Below are 11,178 nucleotides of genomic sequence, written 5' to 3'. Positions count from 1 at the left end.
GGCAGTAGGGTTGACACATCTGGGTTTCAGTTGTACGGCATCACCTGTCATTGTCTACTAAGTGGATTGGCCTTGTTTTGTAAAGCTAGTAGAGGCAGTGAATTATTTAGGATCCCTCAGACTTCAGTGGTTACACTTCCCAAATACAAGTCAGACTAGAGATCATGGTCTGACTCAAGACCATGCTGTTCTGCTCACGGTGGACATATTCCTTATCAGAGTTTTTGATTTCCCCACCCCCAAACGTACAGCTCCTGCCGTGGTTGGAATTTAAAGTACAAGGCGGGAAGAGAGAGGAAAGCTGAGGTTTCCACCATTCATCCCACTGACTCATTTTTCTCCTGCCTGTATATGAAATCCGTGCTCGCTCAAACATGGCTCTAGAAAAGGCATAAACGCGGAGTTGGTGATGCTCCTAGAGTCTTGTCTTTAGGATGTACAGGCAGATGGCAGCTGGAAGTGAGAAGCTGAGGGAAGGCTCTACAGGAGCAGACATCTGGGGCACGATGTGCTGTCACAATTTGTGTCTCTCTTTTTCCCCCAATATTTATGTGTCTTTCTCCTTCCGAGGACAGAGACCATATGTTGTTCTTTTTTGTGTCTTTCCCAAAGCCAGGCACATAATCAACTCCCTCTGATATTTTTGAATGAATAAAATGAATGAAAAGAAAAAGGTTCCTGGAAATTCATGCAGTTTCTGTACTGCTGCTAGGACTTACTATGGGTATTGTGGTGATAAAATGTCAAGCTGCCGTTTTTCTAAAGAGGAAATTGATTTGTGGAATCATGTCATAATCGCTATAATGGGGAAAAGGACAAAAATAACCCGTGGAGTTACTTTATTATTTTATTTCATCCCACAGGTAAAATACAAAGAAGACTACGAGAAGAATAAAGCGAAAGCTGACTATAATGTACTTCCTGCTTCAGAGAACCCACTGCTCAGGCAGCTGAAGGCAGCAGGAAACGTCCTCAGCGATGTAAGTCAACTGTCTTCACAAATGTTTTTAAACCTTAACCTTGCGAGAGATGGAATCTTCCTCCTTGTGTGATACCTGTATTTCTGTATAGCTTTGCTAATGTTTTAATGTTATGGAGGAGGAGTCACTCAGAGTTGACTAGCCGTAGAAGGCTAAGTGTCTCTAAACATAACATGCCTTACTGTCTGCAGCCAGTGGAATGAGTTCAAAGGGCAGGGAAGTCCTCATCTGCTTAGAAGATTCCAGAATCTGGGCTTCCTTGTGGGCATGGAACACATTGTGCTGGGTTTCTGAACACGCAAAAGGAGACTTTCAAAAACAGAGCTACCACCTGAAACTATCATCTGCAGACACTGAACTCAGAAAATGCCTCCTGACATGTTCCCTGCCTGCTTCTACCTGGAGAATTGTTAAGAGCCTGAGTAAGGGACTGGAGAGATGGCTCAGAGGTTAAGAGTACTGGCTTCTCTTTCAGAGGTCCTGAGTTCAATTCCCAGCAACCACATGGTGGTGGCTCACACCATCTGTAATGAGATCTAGTGCCCTCTTCTGGTGTGCAGGCATACATGCAGGCAGAACATTGTATACATAATAAATAAATAAATCTTGCCGGGCGGTGGTGGCGCACGCCTTTAATCCCAGCACTCGGGAGGCAGAGGCAGGTGGATCTCTGTGAGTTCGAGGCCAGCCTGGTCTACAAAGTGAGTTCCAGGAAAGGCGCAAAACTACACAGAGAAACCCTGTCTTGAAAACCAAAAAATAAATAAATAAATAAATAAATAAATAAATAAATAAATAAATAAATAAATCTTTAAAAAAAAATAAAGCACTTGATGCTTTAAAAAAAAAAGACCCCAAGTAAGCTACTGGAATTGAAATAGATAAAGTAAGCCAGAGCCTTGTATTAAAAGACTAAAGGTCCAAGATCAATTTACCAATTTGACTAAATACACACACACACACACACACACACACACACACACACACACACACACACACACACACACACACACAAATATATATACATGTACAACAAACACAGGAAATACACACATACGCAACAAACACGCAGGTTAAATGTGTGATGATTTGAGGTTTTAGACAGACAGATTACATTAAACTTTTTCCAAGATTCAAAGATTTTACATAGCTCTCTGACTAGGTCAGTTAATGCTTCCCTACCCTTGAACCACATCAGCATGGTGGGGAATGTGTGCATGTTTCTAAGGAGTGGGAGGGCAAGGGAGAGGGGCTTAATTCATCTCTCCAAATTGCTCTGCTGTAACTTCAACACTAAATGCTTCTGTTTTCCCAGTGAAGGGTATGTTTATCAAACAAACCATCTTAGACTCAAATCTACTGTTGCCAGAATCAGGAATGTCTTACAAAGGAATAGAATTATTGACGTTTTGAAAACCCAACATGAAAAATTGGTGACAGTCTGCTGTCTCGGCCATGCAGTTGAAACAATCATTGACTGATTTTTGTTGTTTTAGGGCTAAATATAAATGCTAGCAGTGAAGGAGAGCTAGTGATGACCCGTGTGTGTTCATATGGGTCTTATTCTAGTTCTAATTCAAGTTCGCATATGGGTCTTATTTTTTAAGCATAATTGTGTATTTTTTCAACTTACTTTTTTATGAAAGTTTATTTGAAAAATAATAAAGCTAAATAGCCTGCCATTATCATAGCCTCTGTGTACTTGGAGCGCAGTCAGTGAGAGTGTAAGTGTGCTTAGAGAGAAAGAGAGAGAGAGAGAGACAGAGAGAGACAGAGACAGAGACAGACAGAGAGAGAGAGAGAGAGAGAGAGAGAGAGAGAGAGAGAGAGAGAGAGACCAGCTCAGAGGCATGGACCTGCTACCAAGGCTCAGCTAGAGGTAGCATGTTGGCTTCTGAAGTTTTTGAAATGTTAAAAACTCGCCTTTTACAATCATTGCTAACAATGCCATGACACGGAGTGTTTGACTGTCAGTTTCTGAAGCAGTTGACAGGTGGCATCTTTTCTTCTTCTTTTGTTTGGTGTTGGAAAATCTGAGCGTTATAATCAGTGTGGGAGTGACAGGATCTATTTTAACTGATTTTCCCCCCTTTGGCAGAAACTATACAAGGAAAATTATGAGAAGACAAAGGCCAAGAGCATAAATTACTGTGAGACCCCCAAGTTCCAGCTTGATTCCGTACTGCAGAATTTCAGTAGTGATGTAAGTGACCACACTGTCGCCCATTCTGTTTAAAAGCTCTCTTATTTAATAAGCCGATGATCAATTAATAAATGAGGTACATTTTGTCTTTCAGACTAAATATAGAGATTCCTACCTAAAGAATATTTTGGGACACTACGTAGGCAGCTTTGAGGACCCGTATCACACACATTGTATGAAAGTGACGGCCCAAAATAGTGACGTAAGTCCTAAGGCTATTGTCTTTACTTTCTAAATATGATGTTGTAGGTTGAAGGCATAAAACAATGATTGGGGCCTTACATCTGATTATTTTCCCCTCCTAGAAAAACTACAAAGCAGAGTATGAAGAGGACAGAGGCAAAGGCTTCTTCCCCCAGACCATCACCCAGGAGTATGAAGCAATCAAGAAACTGGATCAGTGTAAAGATGTACGTTCACAGAGTGAAGTTGTGACAAAGCTGTCCCTTCTCCTTAAACCAGATCCTTCCTACTTCAAGGACATTGATCCAGATGTTGCTGCCCTTTGTGGCATCTGGAGGTCAAGATCCTTTCAAAATGTTGACCACTTTACAAGTATGTTTGAGCGAGGCACTCGTAAAAAACAGCATCTATTTCGTAGAAGATATTCTTCTTTTTCTGCTGGCATCCCATGTCTCAGGAGCTAATTCTAGCTCGTTACTGTGAAGAGCTCTCAGGAATCTGAAGACAAGGGGTCATTCTTCCTATTCATAGAAGAGCATCTCTCAAACAAACTGCAATCTAGCTAAAAACAAACACAAGAAATGTTTGCTTAACCACCAGTTTCTTTGGGGTGGGGTGGGACAGGTTCTTCTTTCTTGGTTCATAGGCCCCCTTGGACCTCACAGACACCACTAAACCAAACTCCTTTGTTTCCTCACAGCACACCTACAAAGCCCACCCAGATAAGACCAAGTTCACTCAAGTTACCGACTCTCCTGTTCTGTTGCAAGCTCAGGTCAATTCCAAACAGCTGAGCGATGTAAGTTCTTCTAAGTTATCTGGGGAAGCAGTTATGGGGGTGGGGAGACATTTCATAAATCTATGCAGAAGTTCAATTTGTTCCATTTTGTAGTTCTGGGATCAAACCCCAAGCCTTGTTCATGCTGGGAATAATGCTCTACCACTACCTTCTCAGTGCATAAAATCCAGCTTCTTATTTGATTGCATTTATTAGAAAACTATTACATTTTAGTAGATGTTTATATATTTGTAATCAGTTAAAATATTTTCCTATCTGGATATACTGAATCTTTTCAAGTAGACAACACTTAGTAAAATTGTCCATCCAAGGAAACCAGTGTAGCTTAAAGTATTAAAAAGAACACAAATTCTAAATTTAGACAAAACTAGACTCACATCCCAGCTTCTTGTGACAAGGTATTCAAATGACTTAATCTTTCTGGGCCTCTTTCTCTTACATGATTTGTAGATGTGTGAAAATTAACATGATAGGAGATGTGTTTCGAGTATACAGTCTGTGACCCAGACCAGATATGTAACATACAGGCTTCTCTCTGCCAAATAGCTTTCTAAAAAATAAAAACCTGGAGATAAGCATTATTGTATGAGCTTTCAGTATGGACCTCCAAGCTTGTATTGGTCTAAAAAAATAAAAATAAAAATGGCCCTAGTGACACTTGGCTCAGCCTGGGAGGAGGGGACTGGACCTGCCTGGACTGAATCTACCAGGCTGAACTCAATCCTCAGGGGAGTCTTTGCCCTGGAGGAGATGGGAATGGGGGGTGGGATGGGGCGGAAGGTGGTGCGGGGGGGGGGGGGGGGGGGGAGGTGGGAGAACAAGGGAATCCGTGGCTGAAATTAAATTATAAAAAAAAAGAAAAAGAAAAGAAAAAAAATGGCCCTAGTGTATTTATGGCCAAAAATGGCAGTTGGACTACAGTATCAGTAAGCATGATATATGAAAGGTGACACTTAGCAAGGAATCTCCAGTAAGTAACATCAGCAAGGATAAGGAAGCCAGGACAGAGTGTCTGAACCAAACGGGCCAGTTGTGAAAGATGTGGAGAGGAATGTGTATGAAGAGCTACCTCATTCTGTCACCTTGTGGTGGAGGACATGGTGGACCTTGATGGACATGATGACAGCTACCAGGGTCCAGGACCCAGGTTCAGCAGTGCGGAGTGACTTTCCTACGCTCTTGCTCACATGATCTTCGTCAGTTATTTCGCAAACTGTCTGAAGGAGTATTTGGTGAATCTTTTTCTTCTGGACCTAATGATCCTCTCTCTCTGCCCCTGTACCCTGCTTCCTGCTCTTTAGCTAAACTACAAAGCCAAACACGAGAGTGAGAAATTCAAGTGTCATATACCTCCGGATGCGCCTGCCTTCATCCAGCACAGAGTCAATGCCTATAACCTGAGTGACGTAAGTGCCTCATGGACTGCAGCATGTGGGTGGCACAGCGACAGCCATGCACCTAGTTTTGAGTTGTTTCATTGTAATTCAATGACTGCTTCAGTGTCATTGTGTCGAGTTTCTACCTCTACCTTTAAGCTGGCCTTGTAGATCCCTGCTGCCTCTGTGCAGTCATTTTGTAAGTAGCGTCATTCAGTTGTTAGTAACCCTAATATTTTCTAACCAGCCTCTAAAATGTCACCATGCATGTGGATTCCATTGTAAACCTTAATGGTAGATCTGTTAGCAGCATTTATGTATACTATGCCATAATTCAATTTTCCTAGTATATGATCTTTTGTCCTTTATTCCACAGGCCTACGGTGTCCCTTTTTACATAAATTAGAGTTACTTCTATATGTAAGAAAGCTTATGCTAATGATACACAGAGCATCTAAAAGGCAAAAGGCCACTGCCAGCTTTAATTTTCCAAATTAAATTTTATAGAAAAGTTAAATTGCCCTCTTCTTCAGTGATTCCCAAAACAAGTACTGTAATTATCCAGCATCAGTGGGCAGTAGAGTGATTCAGAAAATGACCTCTCAGTGGGTCTAAAGGACAAAGGAAAGTGATACCTAAAGCCACCAAGAGTAGGCTCACTGCAGAATGTTGTACCACTCTCTACTATTTAGGTCAGAACTCAGATATTAGCGTGACCCCTGGAATTGAGATAATTGGATGAGAGATTCTGATGCAGAACAAGAAACCTCAGAATCAGAAGCTCCATCTTAAAGAGAATTATCTTAAATATGCACCATTTCCTAGACCATGGGCAGGGCCCATTTGTTTTCTGTTGAGAATAAAATGATGAGTCAGCCTGGGTCTTCACTTTTGCTAATTCCTTTCCCAGAACGTCTACAAGCAAGACTGGGAGAAGAGCAAAGCTAAGAAGTTTGACATCAAGGTGGATGCCATCCCCCTGCTGGCAGCCAAAGCCAACAGCAAGAATGCCAGCGATGTGAGTGTGGCCCTGGGCTGGGCGGCTGGCCTGGGATGTCCCTGCTGATCGGTTAGCATGTGCGGTGTCCTTGCAGGTGATGTACAAGAAGGATTATGAGAAGAGCAAAGGCAAGATGATTGGTGCCCTCAGCATCAACGATGACCCCAAGATGCTGCACTCCCTGAAGACAGCCAAAAACCAGAGTGACGTGAGTGCCTCTGCCAAACCACTCTGTTTTGATGTGGGTACCCCACTAATTAGCATAACCTCCAGTTGGATGTCAGCCTCCACTCAAATCTCAGATTCACATGGCAAATTAAATGTGGAGAGGCTCTGGGCAGCTGAGGTGCACCATTTGGGATGTCTTTCTTCTCTTGACGGCGGCTGCTTTGGTCTCCTCCATGCCTTTGTTTCACAAGGAGAAAACAAACCCTAGACACACTGCTTTAGTTCCCAGAAGTGGGCTAAATGTATTGGTATACACAGTGTTCCTAGTATCAGTGTGGGTGTGCACTCACACAATGCCCTGAACTAAGGTGTTTGCAAAGATATGCAGAAAACAAAAAGCAGGAAGTGAGAAACCACCTGAGAGACCAAACAGAAAAACCAGATGAAGCGTGAATGTAGAAGCAAGATAGTTCAGTTTAAGAATTTTATAAAATGTTGGTTTCATTTTGAAGACTTTAATCCTTACTTTAAAAAAAAAAATCTACCGAAACTGCCTTCGTAATACCTAATGAGAAAGAAATTCTTCTTGCATTTCATGTCATTTACAAGTACCCCTGCTTTTACTGAGTGTATTTTGAGGTTTCTATATGAGAGAATTAAAGGGGAGTGTGAAGAAACATATGACAGACACACGCGTTAAAGGACTAAAAGCCTTAAAAGCCTTCATTCGAGGACAGCCGCTTTAAAGGAAATGGAAGGTTAGCTGGGAAAGCTGACCTTCAGGGGTAGGATGAAATGTGTTCGCATCAAGTGGTGAGCAGGTGGCCTTTGTGGGACTGCTTGTGTCCTCAGGCCCTTCTTAGGCCTCGGGGCTTATTTTACTCCAACTTTTTAAGTAATCCGTGTTCTTCAAGAGCATGCAAATGGGGCAGTTATTTCAAGGCAGACCCTCTCTTGAGTGGCAGCATTCACGTGCTTTCTTTTTCAGTCTGAGCAATACTGAGACAGGTATTAGGAACACTTGCCATTATTAGCATCTGATATCATACAAGACGTGAGCCTCAAGGGTACTCTTTCTTCATAGTGGGAAAAGGTGGAAGAAAACATACCAATCCCATCCCATTGTTTCAAGTCTGGCAATGATGCTGAGGGCTGTTAGTGTGTGAGATACATTTTTTTTCCTTTGCTCAATTTTGTTTTTTCCTTTGACAGAGACTCTACAGGGAAAACTATGAGAAGACAAAGGCCAAGAGTATGAATTACTGTGAGACCCCTAAGTATCAACTCGACACCCTTCTGAAGAACTTCAGTGAGGTTTGGAAGGCCATGCCCACCTCTTGGGTGGGAAGGCTTTCCTGCCCATTGAAAAATCACTGTTAACATGAAGTATTGTGTTTTCTTTATTAGGCTAAATATAAAGATTCATACGTAAAGAATATTTTGGGTCACTATGTAGGCAGCTATGAGGACCCGTACCAAACACATTGCATGAAAGTTTCAGCTCAAAACAGTGATGTAAGTTTGGATGCAGTTACTCTGGCCTTCAGTGACATTGTTTGGGAGCAACAGCCATCCTGATTTATTTTATTCTTGTGCATTTTAGAAGAGTTACAAAGCAGAATATGAAGAAGATAAAGGGAAATGCTATTTCCCTCAGACTATAACTCAAGAATATGAAGCTATCAAGAAGTTGGACCAGTGTAAAGATGTAAGTCAGCTGCCCTAAGTTCTTCAGATTGGGTGTGGGATGCTTGTGACATCTAGTGGTATACTGAACAGGAGTTTAAATGCTATCCCCTAGTGTTCAGGAAGCAATATTTTATTTAAATTTGGCTTTGCGGTGGGATTGGAGAACACAAGGAAGAAGTCCATTGGCTATGAGATTCTTTCAGGTTTTATGTCTTTATTTTTGTTAGGTTGTACAGCTATAAATTCAGGGCAAAAGGAGACTATCCAGGTTTGTCATAATCAGGGTGTTTATTGCCCAAAAAGTGACACCAGTGGCTAGCATGAGCCAAGCACTGTCCTTGGTGCTGGGGACTAGGGAATCAAGGTGACCTGCTCTCCAGGAAGTTCCACTGGAGTGGAAGAGACAGGCAGTGAACAAGGAGAACTCAGGAGCAAGGAAGAGGTCATCTACTATAAGGGAATGATGTGAAGAGACGGGGTGGTGGTGGTGGTGGTCAAGGCTGTTCTGCCGTGCCAAGATCGGGGTCAGAGAAGCAGAAAGAACAGTTTCCAGAAAGAAAGGGAAATTGAGAGGAGACGTGACTGGGATGTGCCAGAGGGGAGCTGGGAGAGTACAAAGAGGAAGAAGGAGGAGGGATGTGTAGAACTCGTAGCTCAAAGTACAGCCCCGACTGAACACAGTTTCAGGACAGCAGCATACTAGTGCTTGGAAGATTGAGCATAGATGCAGCAGAAAACTTGATGATTTCTCAGCCTTTTGGCTAATATCAAGTGTAGAAAAACCAGAAGAGGAGAGAAAAGGTGGGGGAGGGGAAAGAAATGGAGGAAAATAATGCAATTATATTTTAGTAAAAGAAACGACTCATCTACAGCAGAACACTGGGAGGGGTGAGGGATGAAAGAAGGGCAAGAGAAACAGAGAAGAAGACCTAGCATGGAATAAGTTTTTCGGAACTACAGAGAGCAAAGTTCTGGATGTAAACTTCGCCTGCATGGGTGCAGGATGAACAGGAATAGAAAATTACAGTATAAAGTATCAGCGAAGCTGTCTTCTCTTCCAGCATACGTACAAAGTGCACCCTGATAAGACCAGATTCACAGCGGTCACCGACACTCCTGTGCTGTTACAAGCCCAGCTCAACACCAAACAGCTCAGTGATGTAAGTGACCTAACTCACGTGGGAGGGGGTGACCCAGGGGTGGCTTACTGAAAGTCTCAGTGTCTTCAAGGATTCATCTGTCAAGCCATTAATGCCACATTTTGGATTTTGCTTTAATAAAACGTAAATGAAGCTGCTAGATCGAGTTGTAGCCCCCAGCAGATTGTTACAAAGCACCGCAGTAACTAACGTTTTTTAATAATTCACCGATTTTTTTCATAGGATTGCCTTTCTTATTAAAATGTGCCCCGTGCACACTAGAACTTGGTGCCGCTTAAGAAAACAGTAGCAGCAGAGGTATTGTTTGACAGGTGAAAAGGGAAGCATTCCTGTTCTGGTAAGGTCACAAAGACTTTACAAAAAGAAAGGTACACTTAGGACAAAGCATTACTCCAGGCAGTAATGAGGAGGCAGAGAGTTCAAATATGGGGGCCCCTGAGATGGCTCAGTGGGTGCCTGCCGCCAATTCTGATGCCCCGAGTTTCATCATCCCTGATCTCCTTCTACATAGTAGAAGGAGAGAACTGACTTCAAAAATAGTCCTCTGACCTCTTGTCACTTGTCAAACTTGTTGCGTGCGTGTGCGCGCGTGTGTGCGCACACACACACACACACACACACACACACACACACAAACTTTTTTAATGTAATTTAAAAATGTTTTAAATTAAAAATAGCCAATAGATATCTCTACTACACAACTACTGTACCTAAGGCTCAGAAAACGTCAAGGAAGAAGTTCATAGAAAGATGTTAAGAGCCAAAGGACTGTGAAATCTGCTGTGAGATTATGTCTCCTAGAAATGACAGGCAAGCTTCACTCACGATACCTCAACAGTATGGCTACCTCAACAAGACCTGACCAATGATACCAACAGATATGCTAATGTGTAGGGAGAGTCTCAGGGCGCCCCCGCCCCAGACCAAAAACTACAGGCAACTAAGGGATGCTGAGTGGGAGAGAGAGTCTTCCCACAGGGAGGAGCCCCTTAGTTGGTTATCCAGTACCAGTGGCCAGCCCTGAAATAATCATGTACATACAAGCGGCACTGAATGGACTCAACAGGTAGTATTTATATATTTATGCATGCATGCGTGCATGTAAAGTAATAATTGAAGAGAAGGAGGCCAGGGATTTGAGAGGGAGTAAGGGGGCGTGGGAGGAGTTGGAGGAAGGAAACGGAATGGCGGGAAAATGGTGTAATTAGACTTTAATAAAAAACTAAGCGAGGGTGGCAGTAAGAAGAACGGCTGGAAGAGCACTGTGGGTGGGTAGTTGAGGAAAGCCTACTGCGGGGATGGCATGGCCAGGACTTTATCTAACTGCCGTAAGACGTTACTGGGAGTTATTGCTGGTTCTGTTACTGCTCTGATTACAGAATTTCATAACTGCATTTTCATGCCCTCCAGGTTCATTCCGGTGGTGTTGACGAAGTGTGTTAACGTGTCTATAGTACAGTAGCAGTTATGAAATGTCAAAGTGAAGTCCAGTTGTCCATAATCCTTCTGAGAGAGGGAATGAGACGTTGACAAGATTGAGTAGCTCTTTGAAGCATTTTTCTTAAAAAGGATACCAGTACTGTCTTACATAAATTCAAGGAAATTCCTACTTTCAACTGT

The 11,178-nt window shown here is 42.6% G+C and overlaps 1 protein-coding gene across 1 annotated transcript in view; it reads left to right on the top strand.

Moving 5' to 3' along the window:
- Positions 1-803: 803 nt before the first annotated feature.
- Positions 804-11,178, top strand: part of Neb (nebulin) — a 176,356-nt gene continuing 165,981 nt past the window's right edge. The window contains 12 exon segments of the mRNA XM_052722611.1: positions 804-980; positions 3,079-3,183; positions 3,278-3,385; positions 3,489-3,738; positions 4,032-4,165; positions 5,467-5,571; positions 6,452-6,559; positions 6,636-6,749; positions 7,922-8,023; positions 8,117-8,224; positions 8,313-8,417; positions 9,460-9,558. Of these exon segments, the coding sequence (XP_052578571.1) occupies positions 804-980; positions 3,079-3,183; positions 3,278-3,385; positions 3,489-3,738; positions 4,032-4,165; positions 5,467-5,571; positions 6,452-6,559; positions 6,636-6,749; positions 7,922-8,023; positions 8,117-8,224; positions 8,313-8,417; positions 9,460-9,558 (1,515 nt within the window).

The sequence above is a fragment of the Peromyscus californicus genome, unplaced genomic scaffold, assembly GCF_007827085.1.
Source record: "Peromyscus californicus insignis strain IS unplaced genomic scaffold, ASM782708v3 Scaffold_7__1_contigs__length_154581171, whole genome shotgun sequence".
Classification (NCBI taxonomy): Eukaryota; Metazoa; Chordata; class Mammalia; order Rodentia; family Cricetidae; genus Peromyscus; species Peromyscus californicus.
The sequence above is the reverse complement of the archived record's forward strand: the minus strand, read 5'-3'. Positions and strand labels throughout refer to the sequence as shown.